This window comes from Rutilus rutilus, assembly GCF_951802725.1.
Source record: "Rutilus rutilus genome assembly, chromosome: 20".
Classification (NCBI taxonomy): domain Eukaryota; kingdom Metazoa; phylum Chordata; class Actinopteri; order Cypriniformes; family Leuciscidae; genus Rutilus; species Rutilus rutilus.
In genome coordinates this window covers 23,560,434-23,578,949 of record NC_140225.1, presented here as the reverse complement: position 1 = coordinate 23,578,949, position 18,516 = coordinate 23,560,434, and the positions used below count along the sequence as shown (strand labels likewise).

The following is an 18,516-nucleotide window of genomic DNA, read 5'->3' as shown; positions in this document are numbered from 1 at the left end:
GCTGAAAACATCCCAGTTCTTGCATGGCCAGCATACTGGATGCTCTGATGCTCTGGATTGGCGTATACAACAGCGTGTTCCAGGTCCCGCCAATATCCAGCAACTTCGCACAGCCATTGAAGAGGAGTGGACCATAATTCCACAGGCCACAGACAATCAACAACCTGATCAACTCTATGCGAAGGAGATGTGTTGCACTGAGTAAGGCAAATGGTGGTCACACCAGATACTGACTGTGAGGTGGATGGATTATCTCGGCAAAGGAGAAGTGCTCACTAACACAGATTTAGACAGATTTGTGAACAATATTTGAGAGAAATAGGCCTTTTGTGTACATAGAAAAAGTCTTAAATCTTTGAGTTCAGCTCATGAAAAATGGGGGCAAAAACAAACGTGTTGCGTTTATAATTTTGTTCAGTGTATATAAAAAATGCATTTACACAGAGATTATAATAGCCGAAATTGTTATTAGTACTGTTAGTAATGTTATTGTTAAAATTACTCATTTATATATAAGAGCTGCCGTCTCTTATTTACCCAGCTCTTCAAACACCCCTTTCTCTCTTTGTTTCCATTTTGAATTACAGAATATGATGCAAAACAGACAACGACAGATCCACCAAACACATAGGGAAAACTTTATCCTTGAAAAATAGCAACTCTGTCTGAGAGTGTTTAAGTGTGACCCCACAAAATGAGCAGTTAATTTCCCTGCATATGCGTTACAGAGGATTTAAGCATTGGAATGTGTCATGAGTAACTTTATAGTCTGCCTGTATATGTTGCTCACTGAATTTGCTCAGGAACACACTGATTCAGCCCATATGGAGCTGTGGGCATTTATGAAGACAAATACTGTGCATGTTTTACTACTTCTCACTCCTCAGACACAATATACCAATTAACCTAATGCCATCCAACAACAGCTGAAATGAGTAAACTGTATAGAAAGTACAGTACGAACAGAGTGGATGGGAAAATATCTTAATTTTAAGATTCTTTGGAATCAGAAAGAAGCTTTTCACTATGAAAAATATTATCAAACGTGGCAAGAGGATGGTTTATGATTATTAACCGTGGGAATGGGTCTATCAAAACACACATGGTTATGGGTTTTGTTTTTATACTGGTCTATAATAGATTGCTTACTGTGATATAACTGGTAATTACTTTCTGCTTCTTCCGAATATTCCTTTCTATCCTTTATTTAAACTGTTCCTCCTGTTGTGGGATGAAGGGATTTAAGTGTAGACTTATTCACATAGGTTCTGTTTAACTGATCAACACATCAACACCATGATCATGTTTTCAAAGTATCATGCTTAACTCCCAATAATAGACGTTTAGGTGGCCCTTTGGATCCCACAATTCCTCAAAAGAAAACAAGAAAAAAAAGAGAAAAAAACCCGAGAGGAGTAGAAAAACTGGTTGAAATTCAAGCTGAAAGCTGCTGACAAAACTATTGCCAACATCTGCCCCGAAGGAAGCTGCATTTCACTGTACTCTCAGTTTAAATTGAGCCTCAATAAACCAAGACAATGTTATTATGCTAATTCAATTGGATTGTCCATGTTTAATGGACGTTTTGATGTTTTGTTCTTGGCTTCAAATGATTTCTAGTGGAAAACTCAAAACAGAACACTCTCTGAAAAAGATGATGTGTTTCTCAACAGCCGAAGCAGTAAAAATACAAAAAAATCAGTGAAGTGTCTCAGAGTGAAATGGGGTGTTTGTGACCAGAGAGGACATTTGTGAAGTTTCTCACTCATGACTAATGTGTTGTTGGTTGAACAAGACAGATTTAACATGTCAAAGTGACAAAATGTCAAATTTTTAATTAATTTGCTGAGCCAATCTACTCGACACTGCATTAGAAGCATTTATGTGACAGAAAACATTAAACAGGAACACATTAACCGAAAACACATTCAGACGAGCAGATGAATTCAACCAGATGAATTCAAAAGAAACCGGCTCAGGATAGGATGTAGACCCGTTTGTTTCAGCTGTGCGTTGGCTTCATCAGGGAAGCGAGCGGGAACAAGATAATCCTCATATCCCATTTAAGAGTTTGAGGAGATGAACAGACCGTGTTTTCATGACCCGGGTCTCTCTTTTGCCCTTTCCATGATTAGGTTAGTGTCGCGAAACTGGATCCCCATTTGTGGAAGAGTTGAATATTTAGTCAGAAAACAGTTAGCTCAGCTGTGTGTGTAGACGGTTATAGAGCACCAGATTTATCTCTGTTCCGTCTGAGTTAATGTTTAGTAAAGTAACAACACTCCACATTGATTATTATAGTAAACCGAGAACAGAAGCATAAACCACATTCTTAAATAAGCTGAGGTCAGAGATCTGCGATAAAAAGTATTTAAGTATATATAATAGACTATAACACAATATTATGCAAAATAATATAATACTTATTATTATTATATTAATTACTATTTTGCTTATGGGGAATCCTGTTTCACCGGTATTAACCAAACCATAATAAGTTTAGTAAAGAAACAAAACACCATATTGATAATTATATTAAATTGAGAACAGATAAACACATTCTAAAATAAGCTGATGTCAGAGACTAGTAATAATATAATATTAATACAATACTTACATTATAACTTAACAAAAAAATCCCATTACTAACCTAACCATGGTATAAAAATATAATACAAAAAAGAACTATATTTAAAATATAACAACACAGAACCTTTCAGAAGGGCAAAATAATTGAACAAAATCAAAATGTATTTGTCAGTTCCCCTAATCAAAACTTATATAAAACTATATTAGTGCTGTCAAATCTAACCTAAGTTTTTGTTTACATAATATGTGTGTGTATATATATACAGTATATATACACACACACACACACACACATATAATAAATATATTTGTATATATACACACACATATTTATACATATGCATATACATATATGTGTATATGTGACACACATATGTGACACACACAGACAAGCACACAAACAAAAACATTTATGTTAGGTGCGATTAATGTGTGTGTATATATATATATATATATATATATATGAGATGTTAACATTGAGTATATACAACATGTTTTTGTGTTATTATTTTGCGTGTCAGTGAATTGCTGTCACAGACGACAACTGACTTACATGGAGTGAAGCCCACCAGTGCCGAAGGGCTGTAGCAGGTATTGGTGAACGGTTTTATTTCGTAAAGTCCCGGCCAGCTTGATTTTCTTCCGTGATCGATGCAGGTTGATGATGTAGATTGTTATGGACCCTCTGACATAATCGTGACTGCAGGAAAAGAGAAGAATCCATTAAAAATGTATGATACAGCAACTCAACTTCGATCATAAGATCAATTAACTTATATAATTTCATCAAATATATTTTAAAAAGTCAATATTGATCAAATAAACACTTTAAGCTATGCTTACATTTGACTTTCACTGATGTACACTAGCATATACACTACAGTTCAAAAGTTAGGAATTGTTTATTTGAAAGAAATCAACACTTATTTAGCAAGGACACATTAAAATGACCAAAAGTGACAGTAAAATGCATTTACACCGTTACAAAAGATTTACATTGCGATTAAATGTTAAACGTTTTAATCAAAGAATCCTGATGAAACCTTATTACAAATAAATATTAAGCAGCACAAACAAACAGACTAAAAGCCACAAAACTTCAATACTGATAATAGAGAAGACAGACACGCACGCACAAAACACATCTAAAAAAAAAACAAAAAAAAACATGGCCAGATATTGTAACTAAAATGTATATAACTCTCCTAATTTAACATCTGAAATTCAACATACATTGTTTGTTCATTATAATCTGGTTGATACTGACAGAAACATTGAGCTTGTTCCCAGAATTCCATTTACAAGAAACAATGTGTAATATTTTTATACGAATCCAAAACCTTCTGTGATTTAATTTCAGTACACAATAACCAAATAATAAAGTACTGTATATAAGCAAAGGAGGCCAGGACTACGTCATGTACAAGAGCAGATTGTTTTCATATAACAACTGTAAAAGCATTAGCTCCCCTCCCAAATTCACATGGGTAACAAAAGCTTTATATGTGTTGGACGATCGTGCTTATGTTACAGAGGTTCCAGCATACTTGTCCTTGTTTTCAGGGTAATACCGCTGAAGAGCAGGCTTTAGGGAATATTAACTTAATTAAGATAAGTATCTGGCAACATGATTAGGCAAACATGATAAAATTCAATAAAGGTTCTAACGTAAAGGCAAGGAAAACATAGCTGTAGTGCATGAATACCACATGTTGTAAAGGGCCGACTGCACCGGTCACAGCTTGGCTTTTGTCAGACAAGCCTGTTAGCAATCTCACCAATCACGACGAGCAACCCGGGCCATGTGCATCTTTACACCTTGGCGCACAGTGAATAGAGTTCATCGGGAAAAATTCAGGAAAGAGACAAACCCGAGACAGTGTAATGAAAACATCTCTCGTGTCATGTGATACATGTGTGGTGTCTCAGTTTTAATAGACTTTGGTAACTTGGGTAGATATTTTCCAGAAGGGCGCATTAGATCAGACGAACAGATCGAAAAATGATAAACATTGTCCAAGACTTTGAAACAATGTGCCTCTCCAGCATTCGCATGGGGAACGTAAACATGGAATCCTTTGTTTGATGTTGGCGACTGGTCCTGGGGAAATGTGGACCGGAGAAACCACTCAAAGCACTGAAAAGCAGGCCTGTTTTGTATAAGGGTGTTGTGATGGATTAGTGAAGATACTGAAAGCATATCCATGACTAGTCTGACCGGCCATTTTAACCACTAATAGAACGAAAAACTTGAAAGAGGTCGGAGGAATGAGACCCGAATGTCTGACTCTGGAATGTTTTTTGCTTTTGCACTACAACACATTGGGAAATTCTCGGAATTTGATAATAACATTGTTGACATTTCAATAAAAAACATTTTCATTTAATGAAAACACCTGTCTTTCACCGACAAAAAGCCAAAGGACAACACCGTGCCACTGGACAGGCGAAGCAAAAGCTACGCATTTAGTGAATAGGTTTTAGCTGTTGACCAGCTGCTTTGGGTTTCATGGCATTTACAGAGATTACTTGTTTGATTTTGTGGTGGTTTCGGTTTGATGGATAAGACACGATGTGATGAAATTTTGAATGTGGCCCAAAACTCTGTCATCTCCAGGCCAACGAGGGTCAGAAATGGGCTGAGTTTTGGAACCAGATAACATCAGTCTACCTTTCAAATATCTCCTGGTTGCGGACTTGAAAGCCTGAAACCCTCTTAACTAAACATTAAGAGAAGAACATCCAAGTGCAATTTCAGACATACATATTTGATGTTATGCAATTGCAAATCAATCCTAAACTGCAGTGTTGGAGAATTACTACAGCCAACTAACTTACTGCCAAGCAAAAAGATACAATGATCATAACATCTCTCTCAATTTAGTGATTCAATTAATCATTTTAGTGAGTCAATGATTCATTCAAGCTTCTAATGTTGTCTTTTATGTAGCAAAATATTTAGCTAAATGATTCTAGACTAAATGTTTTTATCAGTTTTATCAGTTGCGTTTAGCATACATTTCTGTTCGGTTTAATGTTGTCACATAAATTGAGATCCTCAGTTATTGTGCCAGATAAATACTGCTCTGATTCCATATCTATCTGTATATCCATCTACCTATCTGTATATCTATCTACCTATATCTATCTATCTATCCATCTATATATATCTACACACACACTCATAATAATAAGAAATGTTTCTTGTGCACCAAATCAACTGCATTTTAAAATATATTGAAATAGCAATATTGTGAAATATCACTGCAATTTAACTTTTCTGTTTTTATTGTATTTTTGATCTAATAGATGCAACTTTGGTGACCACAAGAGACTTCTTTCAAAACATTAAGAAATCTCACCGACCCCATTCGTTTGGACGGTAGGTTATTTAAAAAGATACACTACCATTAAAAAGCTCCCATGTTTTTGTTGACTGCATTTCAAATTATGAGTAGCATATTTCAAAGTAGCTTCCCCAAAACTGTTTTCTGTGCACTACCGTTTCAGCAAAAGCGTCTGTCCTGGAGGAATCCTGAAGCCAGGGGCCTGTACTAGCACTGAAACTGAGCTGAGACACGGTGATCTGTAGAGAGTAAACCTACACTGCTGGTGAAAAGCTGGCAGGTCCCGCTCACATCATTCTGGGGTAATAGATAATCATCAAAGGGAACGATGGCACTTTTTATCTGGCCCGGGTACAGACCTTCCTATTGTCCCGCGCTTCTCCTCCCCTCACCTGCCTGAGCCTCTGGTGTCTTTCAGCGCCTCTCGCACTGTAGAAAGAGACTCCGCACACTTGACAATTGATACTTGTTAAATTTTATGGGCTCTCACTCTGAAAGAGTGGCTGTCTGGAGTCAGTAATTTATGTGTTTGAGAATGAGCAGGTATAAGCCTTAAAATCCTCACTATGGCCATGTACTCAGATGACGGGAGTCTGTGTGGAGATAATGCTACAGGTCAAAAATGACAATTTACGCACATACACTTTTTACTTTTCGTTGTAGATACTAAAGTTCTGTTCCAAAATCTAGCAAGCAGCCTAACTAGACTGAGGCATCATAAGCATGTTCCCGACACCAAGTCAATATTAACATTACGCTGACTTATAAAACATTGGTTCTGGAGTCAAATTTTACATTGGGCAATCAAGTGGCATCCCACCACAGTGCCAAAACTGTTGATTGTACAAAATTAAATTACAGTGGTTTCATGCTCTCTGCATCCATTATTACACCACATAAACGCTGATGTTGGCACAAACCATGTTTATCTCTAATTGAATAGAATCTGTATTAAATGTGGTCTGGGTCACATTTTCGTAGTTTTGTTGGTTCTGAAGGACACGCGTACCATTCAAAAGTTTGGTTTCCACCAAAATAACAAGCAGCACAACCATCAAATCAGCATATCAGAATGATTTCTGAAGGATCATGTGACACTGAAGACTGGAGTAATGATGCTGAAAATTAATCTTTGCAATCACAGGAATAAATTACATTTAAAAAATATATTCAAATGGAAAACAGTTGTTTTAATTGAATATTTTCACAATATTATTGTTTTTACCGTATTTTTGAACAAATAAATGCACCCGTGGTGAGCATGAGACTTTTATCAAAAACATAAAAACATCTTAACTTTTTAACGGCAGTGCATAAATATTTTTTTTAATGAAACAACGGCAATTAATATCATATAATCAGCTTACTTTGACAGCCCTAAAAATTTCGTGCAATCTTTTTTTTTTTTTTTTTACATCAAGTAAAAAAAAGTTGCTACCTTACATTTTCAAGTACAATCAACTTGGATGTTTAAGTCATTTCAACTTAAATTACATTTAACTTAAAAATTGAGTTGAATCTTGTATAACTTATAAAATTTGAAAATTGCTTAACTTCTTTTGAGTTAAAGCAATGTAAAAACATGTTGTCATAACTTCTTGATCATATCATTTTTTACAGTGTACTAAGTTTTGTAACAGAACTGATATGGATTTTACAGCAGACAGAATGAACCTACTTGTGAAAGCTGGTGCAGTGCGCATAGATGCGGAGTTTGTCTCGGATCACCCGTCCAGGTCGTGGTTTCCTCTGGAGTCCCGCGACGTGCACCGCGAGCACCCTGGGGCCCACCAGACGTTTAAAGAGCAGAGATAACCAGTAATCCTACAATACCAACACACAAAACACATTACAAAATAAAAAGCATCACTGAGGCCTTTTTACTGGAACTTGGCCATGTCAACACGCATGTTAGGTCAAGCCGTTCTGCCGTAGAGTCGTGTAAGCGTGGTGCGCCTTGGCACAAGAAAACGATTCATGCAAGATGATTCTGGTTCAAATACACTGGACAGATGTGGCATTTCTTCGCCAGCAGACATCCAATGAATTCCAGCATCCTTCCATCTTTCAAAAGAAGTTTCATTTTAGAATTGTTAAAGAGAAAGCTGTAGAAAACTGAATTTGAAAAGTGAAAAAAGGAGGGAATTTTAGGCGTAACGCAAGTTTCTCATATCTGCCTTCACTTTAGCAAGAACGACTCCTTTTTTTTCAGAGATAAAAAAAAAATGCACATGTGCTTCAGCCTTTTATTGAGAGAGACATTTTCTTGGATGCTCGAATGGAGAAATATAAGCATAGTTTTTCTTTGCAAGCCTTTCCTGCTAAAACTGAAAAAAAAAAAAAAAAAACATTCTAGATAATAAAGAATAAAATGCTTATAGAATTGAGAGATACACACTATATCGTTTTATTTTTAGCCACCTGGGGGAACCTAGAACACCTGCTTTATATCTTGCATAAATTGTCAACTATTGACTATTATTACTAAATGTGTTACCCACGAACCAAACATCAAAAAATGTGTGTGTGTGTTCATGGATTGTGCTCATAACAGCAAATCAGTTCATGTAAAATGTTATCATGCTGTTACCATGGTCTAAAAGTCAGTATTTTACACAATATTAGCGCATTTGACCTACTATGATCCGGTAAAACCATAATCACCTCACATTTAATGCACAAAGAAGAGTCGAAATTGAACAAAGTACATTAACTGGGCAACTGTAACCAGATAACTGCTTTTTATGTGATTACATACTGCATGGAAAAAAGTGACGGCTACCTGAATTTCACATGCATGACTACAATTGGTCTCTCCTAATACCTCTCATCAGTTCCTAGATTCAACACCTAATTGAACTGGTTCAAAGCAGCATGTGTGCATCAGGAAGTTCCCATGCAATCCTGCATATGGCAGCATTTAAAGGCTTCTTTTCCAGGGAAACTTTAACTTAATTTGCTCCGGCAGTGTACATTGTGCAGCATCTGCTATAGGCAGTGGGAAAAAGAGGACTCGGGGATGGGTGGGTCTCTTTCCACTGCAATAAAAAAAATAAAAAAAAAGTTTTAGAAACGTAAAAACATAAATCTCAAGTACTGTTAAAGAAGGATGATGACACAGTCAAACTTTTAAAAAGGTCAAATTTTGTTTAAATGCAATTCGATTCCGAAACCTGATTTTACATGAATGATGTCAATCCACAATCTGACTTGTGATGCAGCCTGGAATTAAACCACACTGTGTTCATTCATTGGCCAGAGGAGAACTGGTCCTCCGACTAAGCCTGGCTTCTCCCGAGGTTTTTTTTTTTTTTTTATCCATTTCTGTCACTGATGGACACCGAATCTGAATCAACACTGAACTGATTTCAACTGAATAATCATTTTAGAGCTGCTTTACAGCAAAATTAAACTCTTTTAGCGTCACTGAATCATTATTTTCCTGTTCATCAGTGTAAAGCTGCTTTAAAACAATCTGTATTGTATAAAGCACTATATAAACAATGGTGACTTGACTTTAAAATTCAAACGTCAACATCTTAAGGCCCCGATATACTCACGCAGAAGTTCTTTTTTGTTCTTCGTTTAGAAGATGTGAGCAGCGATTTACTGTTAATGAAGATCTGACTCAGAGAGCGACACTTCGATGAATATGTAACTACGTGCTGCATCCTTTCCTCTCAATAACAAAATCACAACAAAATTGGGAAAACAGCAAGCAATTTAATAAAGCATTAGAAAAGCATCTGATCATAGAAATGTGGATGTGTTTGCACGGGCTCTACTGCACTCGATTAAAGTCACGTCACCATTATTTATACAATAGCTTAAAATCAAGCAGCTTTACCATATTAAACAAGAAAAGGTGTCAGTGTCTCGTTTTCTCAGAAGTACAACTAAATGTACTACTATAAAGCAGCTCTCCAGTGTGTTCATGTTTTCACTCATGGACGTCTGACCAAATGAACCAGAAAAGCTAAGCCTAGGGTCCATGGGTCCAGTATTTTTAGGCTATCAAAAGGTTACGCATGTGCACTAGGCAACTGCAGTCAACACCATAATAATGACAAACCTCAAGAGTGGCCACCTCACAAACCATCAATTCCCTTGTGTCGGCAGATAATATCAGCATTTCTCAGCCCATCCAGTAAAATCGAGAAAGTGCAGTGGCTATAATGACTGAATAACATTAAAAAAAAAACCACTTTAATAATAAATAAATTAAAGTCAAACCACTAAAGACCTGATAAATTAAAAGATATGACCAACTACTTGCCTAAAATACCAAGAGGATATAAGCAAATGCCAAGTTCTGCAATGGCAGACTGACACATTAACTTAACGTGAGAGTGTGCAACAAAAACTTTAACCACATAATAAACAACAGGGAGCAATATGAACCTTTCAATAATGCTTAAAGGTGAAGTATGCAATTTTCGCACCACTAACCACAGACACTGAACTGAATTGCAAAAGTAACTGTACGGGTACATTTTCTGGAGCAAATGTGTGTGGTGCTTGCCAGTGCAAAACATTATGCCAGGATGCTGGAGTTTGCCAAGCCCATCCCAATGCATTATAATACTGTGATGTTGCAATAGTACACCTCTCTTCAATACTCTGCACACTAATATTATTATTCATATTCATATCAGTATTAACTATGCTTTCATTCTATTGTTTATGTTTATGTTTTTATCCGCCGAGTGAAAGCTATAGTATATAAAAATTATACTGAAAGCATAGTTAATATCGATAGGAATATTATTCATAATATTATTGTGCAGAGTATTGAAGAGAGGTGTCCTATTGGTTTCACCCAGCAGATGAAAAAACTAAATAATAATAATGATAATAATAATAACTAAACCAACTGAACTAAAACAACCAATAAATAACCAAAAATTAAATAAAATGACTGCATATTTTTGAAGAAAGGTGCTGCTTTCACTCCATGGATAGAACGATAGAAGACTAGTAGACAGAAAGCTTTTTTTGTGATTTCTAGCCATTGTATTTCATGTCGCGTTTTTATTAATATTGATTTCTAGATTAATAGAGTCTCACGAATGCTCACAAACGCTCACGTCGCGCAGCCGTCCACAGAAGACCAACGGACAATATCAGGATTTTTATTAAATATACAACAAATTTCGTATTCAAACCCTATCGTATACCCCCAACAACACGTGTGATATACGAGACGTGTATCATGGGATCGTTCTGTGGTCGCTAATCACTATCATTATACAGACGAGAGCGATTTGCCTAAATTTTCCTAAAGACATTTTTCTACATTTCTCCTTTTTTTATGGTCCTAAAAAGAAAGAAAAGCATACCGCATTAGAACACTACTGGGGTGAACAAATGATGAATTTTTAGGGTGAACTATCCCTTTAATATTCTAAAGGAGTAAATATATGGGACAGAAGACAGTATTGTTCTTCTTGTGAAATCTCCTGGAATGATGGATAAATGGTTCTAATTAGTATCCAATCAAAAAGGGTTCACCAGGGTGAAAAAACACAAGAGACAGTGAGAGAGAAGGGAAAAAAGCAGCAGAGCAAGAAGAGGGGATGAGATCTTCTGCTGAGGTGTGAATGGAAAGAAACAGAGACGTGAGTCAGTGAGGGATTAAAGAGAAAAGGTTGGACCGTAAATTTTCCACGCAGGCCGACAGGTTGCGGCTGTTGCGAATTCTCGCTGTGGGGCGTCTGGCAGTTCCCACAGACATCCAGCTATGTTTAAAGCATTGCGATCCCAGCAGGGGGCGATTGGTCCTTGGAATAACTAGAGATATTGAACTAGAAGCAGAAAAAAAAGATGACCGTTTCGAAAGCTGTGAGGAGGAGTGCTTGACGAAATCGCAGCTCAAAGTGCATTTTATGGAAAGATGCTCGTTGTCCTGGAAGAACTAACTCCTGGTGAGATTCTGGACGAGAAATCTCACATTCCCACAGTGAAGCGTTTTATGATCAAGAATTTCTACCATTGACGTATATATATATAAAAAAAAAAAAAGTAAAAAAAAAAAAGTCCTCATTATGTCTTCCTTTGGTTTTACTACTTGCACGGGAACATATGTTACCCTGAGCAGGTCGACAGGTCATGGCTCTCCACCGCTGGTGGGCTGTAAAAGAACTGAGGGCCACGAGCAGATAATGTATCTATCAGCATCTGGAGTCAGTGAGGATCGCAGGAACAGTAGGAACGTGAAGGTAAGCTGCATGCGAAGCAAAAATCAGATGTTAAGGGTGGAAGCAGATTAAAGCTGGTTATTTGCATCTATGTTAAAGAAGGATACTGGCAAAAAGGTTCTTTATTAATTTGTAGTCGCAAAGGCATTAGTGTTAAATTTCCATTCGATGTTCAGTTGAGATTGATTATTCTTTGTAAAATAATAATAATAATAATAATAACAATAATAATAATAATAATAGCAATTTTGTAAAAAAGTAACTTATTAAATATGCTGAAAAAAACAACAACATTTATTTAACACATTTTTATATATATTTATATGTATTTATTATTTTATTTTATTTAAGAATACAAAAATGAATGTAACATTGTAACATAAAAGCCTATTAATTGGTTTAATGTCTAATCTGTCAAAATGACGTACGGCTTTCAGATTTTTCTGTTACTGCTAAAAAAAAGTCTGTCAATGATGGAAAGATTTTGGTTAATGTGACCTCTGTTGTTTTATATATATATATATATATATATATATATATATATATATAATATTAGCGCTGTCAACGTTAATGAATGCTATTGTTTTTTGTCCAGTTTAACGCACTAAAATATTTAACTTTAATTTTTGTTAAAAATGTATATTATTTATTTAGTATGATTGATATACTATTATAGTTTTTGTTAATATGTTGAATTAGATTTAATTTTTATATTTTCTGTTTTCATTTTAGTTTAAGTTTTAGTTTAAAACATTTAGTTGTGTTCATTTAGTCATTTTTATTAGTTTATTTTTTTATGTGTACATAGTTTTTTATTAAGTTTTAGATTTGGTTTTCGTTATTTTAGTATTTCAACTTAAACTAAACAAAAATGGGAAATGTTGCCTTAGCAACTAGCTGAAATAAAATGAGTTTTAATAAAATTTTATTTTAATTAATGAAAATAATTTTTTATGGCTTTAGTTTTAGTTAGTGATAATGCCTGTATAATGCATTATATGTTATGGTAAAATAATGCAGATTTTTTTTATTTTTGTTCATTTAAAATAAAATAATAAAAAAATATGAAATAAAATATACAAATTTTAATTTAGTTTTGAATCAGATTTCATAATATTAGTCGTACCCAGTGTTGGGTAAGTTACTCTAAAAAAGTAATTAATTACTAGCTACAGCTTCAACAGTGTAATTCCTTTACTCTACTAATTGCTCTGTCTAAAAAGTATTCCACTTCTTATTACTAATTACTTTCTAAATCTCATATAAACCTCGACCAATTTAACAATACAAGGACATACATGAAACTGCTCTTTTAATTCATTCAAATAAATATTATAAAAATTGCATAAATTATTCTTGAACCGACGAAAGGGAGAAGTTTAATTCAGTTTAAATTAAAAACATAAATTTTAACAAGACGTAAACCCACCATTGTATAGAATTGTTCTATAGTCTATAAAGTATTTAATTAAATTATAGAAAAAAATAAGAGTAATCCCTTACTTTACTTTTTCAGGGGGAAAAGTTATTAAATTACAGTAATTAATTACTTAGTAGCTAATGCATTACACCCAACTCTGTTCGTACCAAAAACTGAATGTCAAGTATGTCTCCTATACAGTCTCCTACAGTCGTACAGGTTCTCAAATCAAACTGAAATTGAACTGAAGTCTTCTGTTGATCCCGTCTCCAGGAGGTCTCCATAATTCAGGATGAAGCTGGCAGCGGTCTGGAGGGTGGGGCTACAGTACCTGTGGAGTGCCCTCGTCTCGGGTTGCAGTGCTGTCAGCATCTGGCTGTTCCACACATGTAGAGGGGGTGGGAGACAGGTGACACTGTCTCTGGCTTGAATTTCAGTGCAGTTCGCCTCAGCTGCCTAGTATTCAACACCACTAAACACCTTTCATCTTGGCTAATAGGTCCCACGGGAAAAGCCGTAAGGTGCCTGGGCCACATGCTAAAGACAGACTCCTTCTAAGGACCGTTTTCAGACACTGCATGTGGAAAAAACGACGCCCAGGTCATTTTTAAATAATGCCTTTTAGGTGGTTTTACAATACGATAACGAGCATACTGCACAGATCACTGTGTATGGTGTTAATTTGCGTAACCTTTAGTGCGTGTGGTATTTGACTTGAACCCGTCTGCAAGTTATGTCTGACTGTTAAACAACTTTAGCGTATTCGGACGGGACTAGTTTTCCAGGGGGACGTTAGAGAAATTCATGTTTCACAGACGTACTTTGCGATTTTAAGCCCGTCCGAATCTGCCAAGTCCGTGTTTTTCTCACACAACCTCCAAGACAAAAATTCCAAGGCAAATAAGCAACTGTTTTTCGGCAAACTCAACGGCCCCCTGAGAAATCTAATCCTGTCCGAATGCGAATGTCTGTGATTGCTGATGTTGTGTTATCCTAACGCTTCTCCTCGTGTTTTTTGACCTACCTGAGCTACCGTTTACGCACCAATCTTCGGTATGCTATAATTTAGTTTCATTATGGATGGTATCCGACAAAAAAAACTCTGTAATAAACATGGAGATGTCAGTCCAGTCCGAATCGGTACATGAAATCACAGACGTCGAGTTTCGTAACTCAAACGTGTTTTTTTTAGAAAACTAGTCCCGTCCGAATAGGGCTTTTGACTGATATTGATTTGGTTTCTGTTTATGTGTTAAAACTTACAGGTAAAGGGTTGAAGTTCTGGTCGACGAGGTGATTGTATCCGTAATCAAAAAAAGAATGTCGGAGGACAACATCAATCCCATGAGCTGCAGCGATGCCAAGAGTGTTGAGCCACCTAAAGCAAAAACAGAGTTCAAGCAAAATTGCAGTTTGAATCTCAGAACATTAGCAATGCACCTGGCAAAATACATGACATTTTATACATAAAAGGTATTTTTTGGGTGCGTAGGTTCAGTTTACAAAACACGAAAATCAGCACACCAAACAAATTCAGAGTCAAGGTCCACTGAAAAGCAGTGTTTTACTGACACTAGTCAACATTAGTCAATGGCATTTATACATTTCAATGCACTAACTGGAGACACAATTGGCAGAATATTAGTTCATTAACCCTTAAATACATTCCTCGAGTCTTTATCGACCCGGGACATTATTCACTACCCTCCCCCTCATTAATTTTCTAAAGTTAGACATCAACCTTCTTAGTATTCCTCAATCTATTCATTCTAAGTAATATAACAAGAAAAAAAATATATATAAAAGTATGTCTGTTTTATAAAGAAAATTATAATCTGTGCATATAGGGTCAACCTGAGGTATGCAAGTATATACACAACCTGAGGTATACAAGTCCCTATCACTTATTGGTCGATCTGGTGAAGAAGCGTTCAGTGATCAGTGATGTCATTTTCCTTATATTGATATTAAGGAATATATTTGAGATTGTGAATATGAGCCAGATGCTGAATGTACTGGGAAACGAGCTCTGAAAATGACAGAGATGATGGTATAAAACTTCTGCTCAAACTGACCCTTTCCGAGCTCCAAAAGGTAATAAAATGAGCTTTTATTTCATTATTTTGTAGTTGATATTAAAATATAATGAGAGTTTTATACTATTGTGGTCCATTCGTGTTAGATACAGATCCGGTTTGCAAAGGACCCGAATATGAAATAATGATTGGCAAAACATTAATGCATTTAAGGGTTAACTGATTATAAAATGTAATCCTTCAGACATGCTCCAGCATCATCGAAACAGAAAGAGAGCGAAACACCACAAAACAAGCATCTCCAATAAGTGCCTTGAAGTGTAGAAATGCTGTTGAATTTTAGCACTGAAGATACTCAACTGAAACGCTTGCTTTTTTTCTTTTTGTGCACAGTCATTTTTTTCTTTGAGCACTTTGGTATTCTGTTATCACTTTATATGAGAATCTTCAGTAAAATACTACTTTGCAATGGATCTTAAACTCTGAATTTCAACTCTTTTTGTTTAACACAAGGAATCCAACAGGAATTTCAGTTTGTTGGATTTTTGCATTTTTCACAGACAACCATAAACAGTTGTCACTTTTTAGTTAATTCAAAAAACAATTTCTATAAAAACAAACAAACACATGACACACGACACAAAACACATGGCATGAGCTGCAACGGAAAACAAGTGAACTATTCAAATTGTTTAAGGGAAAGGAGCACTTAATGTTAAACTATTCAAAAAGGCCATGAGGATATAGAGTTTGTGTAGTTTGGACTGAGTTTCATATGGTTTGGATAAGCGCTTTGATAGAAATGCAGTTGAAAGGGGTTTTTCACCTGGCCGCAACTTACATTCACTGTTATATTCTTATTTACGAGCATTTTTATAATACAGCTTATCTTAACAGCAATTATGCGATTAATACTGTACTTTACAGACAGTTACAGATAATGCATCTTTGTTTCTGGAATTAAATTTAGGTTAACTCTATCATAATGAATTTAAATTCTATATGTAATGCCAATAATAACATTATTATATGGAAAAATTATGGCAAATTAATTGAAGGAGGAAATCACAATGGTTAATCAGAGAAATAATTTAACTGATTAAATGATCATCAAAATAGCTGTAAGTTAAGGCTCTAGTATACTTGATTATCCGTGTTCCGCTCCGTCTGTCAAAGTATGCTCTTTTTGTTGTGAGGGCAGAAAGGCGCATTTGGACCGTGCGCTATTTCTTTTTCAAGCACTCACTCACGCGCATGCGCCCGTTGTAAGCGCATCGTCGGCACGGACACAAAAATAGGGCTGTGCGCGGACGTCCACGGACCCTCCTGATGAAAAAAATTATGTCACATGGACAGTGTGTGGACCGGCGGGGAACGCAGACAGCCAAAGTATACTTTAGGCTTTAGAGCCCCTATAGCCAATGTGCTTTACTTACAGAAAACCAGCAGCAAATGTGTCGGACAAATTATTGGTGCCCCCTGCCCAAGCCGGACCAACTCCACCCAGCCACACACGCTTCTCAGGAGCATGAGTTTGAACAATCTGAAAGAAATAGACAAATCTTTATCAGATGAGACAAACTATCAATAGTTAAGTGATGGACGGTTGTTCAGGTTTGAATCTTCCAGTCAACTATTGACTAGTGTCTGGTCCACTTAAATAAGATGAGACCATCTCACTGATATTTACAATGACCAACCACACACACACACACACACACACACACACACACATATATATATATATATATATATATATATATATATATATATATATATATATATATATATATATATGAATGTTACGCATGTATTCTGAGACATTAAAACATCCACAGAACAGAAATGTGGAACGTGAAATGCAAAATACACCCAAAATACCAAAATACAAAATACATTACTGTTTGAAATTTTGTGGTCAGTAAGTTTTCTTTTTAATTAATTAATACTTTTATTCAGCAAGGATCCAATTAATTGATCAAATTGACAGTAAAGACATTTATAATGCTACAATAGATTTCTATTTCAAATAAATGCAGAATTCATCAAACTGTTCATCAAAGAATCCTGAAGTAGCACTGCTTCCACAAAAAATGAAGCAGCAACTGTCACAGTTATGTTCAGTTTGGTCTGTTTTCACGACACCGGTACCGTTTTCAACTAAAATCGTTAAACTTTTTATGAGATTTTGCTGTTCGTTTACACGACAACAGCGTTTTGGGTGCCTGAAAACGCAAACTTTTGATGGGTTTCAAAGTGCGAGTTTTTGAAAACGGTCTGCATGTAAAATAAATAAAAATAAAAATAATAATAATTTTCAAAAACAATATTAATAAGATATGTTTATTGTGCACCAAATCAGCATATTAGAATTATTTCTGAAGACTCGAGCAATGGCTGCTGAAAATGAAAGGTCTCAATTATTAAACTTAGTTTTAAAATATATTAAAATAGTACTAAGTTTTCACAATATTACTGTTTTTACAGTAATAAGAGAGTGACAGTGCATAAAGAGACATTTATCAAAAATACAAAAAAATTACAATAATAAAAAAATTATAATACATATATACATATGTATATGGTAGTAATTGCTCAAAATAAATTATTTAATTTACACAATTACATTTAATACAATTATATGTACTACTGAAATGAAATAAATGAAAGTCATTTTTCCCCCATGCAGCTGACTGATAAAAACCAGCATCTTGACTCCAGTTTATGTGCTCAATTTGAATCAGACCGTCCATAAACAGTCCGTGGCCATGATTTGAGATCAGATCCCAACTCTGCAGCATAATACACAACCGACTGCCGTCCAGCTGCAGGGTCAGAGTCTGGTTATAATAGAACACATGTTGGTATTAGGCATATTTCATAATAAGCCAAAGAAAAGCTCTCCTCATACTCTCCACTAGTGATTC

At 35.5% G+C, this 18,516-nt stretch overlaps 1 protein-coding gene across 1 annotated transcript in view; it reads right to left on the bottom strand.

Moving 5' to 3' along the window:
* The window catches only part of LOC311279331 (inactive heparanase-2-like), a 50,202-nt gene that overhangs the window by 6,444 nt on the left and 25,242 nt on the right, over positions 1-18,516 (bottom strand). Inside the window, exons 5-8 of the mRNA XM_084390749.1 lie at positions 17,026-17,132; positions 14,817-14,931; positions 7,615-7,760; positions 3,143-3,289 (exon numbers count right to left, since the gene is read on the bottom strand). Of these exons, the coding sequence (XP_084246875.1) occupies positions 3,143-3,289; positions 7,615-7,760; positions 14,817-14,931; positions 17,026-17,132 (515 nt within the window). The remainder of the gene's footprint in view (positions 1-3,142; positions 3,290-7,614; positions 7,761-14,816; positions 14,932-17,025; positions 17,133-18,516) is intronic.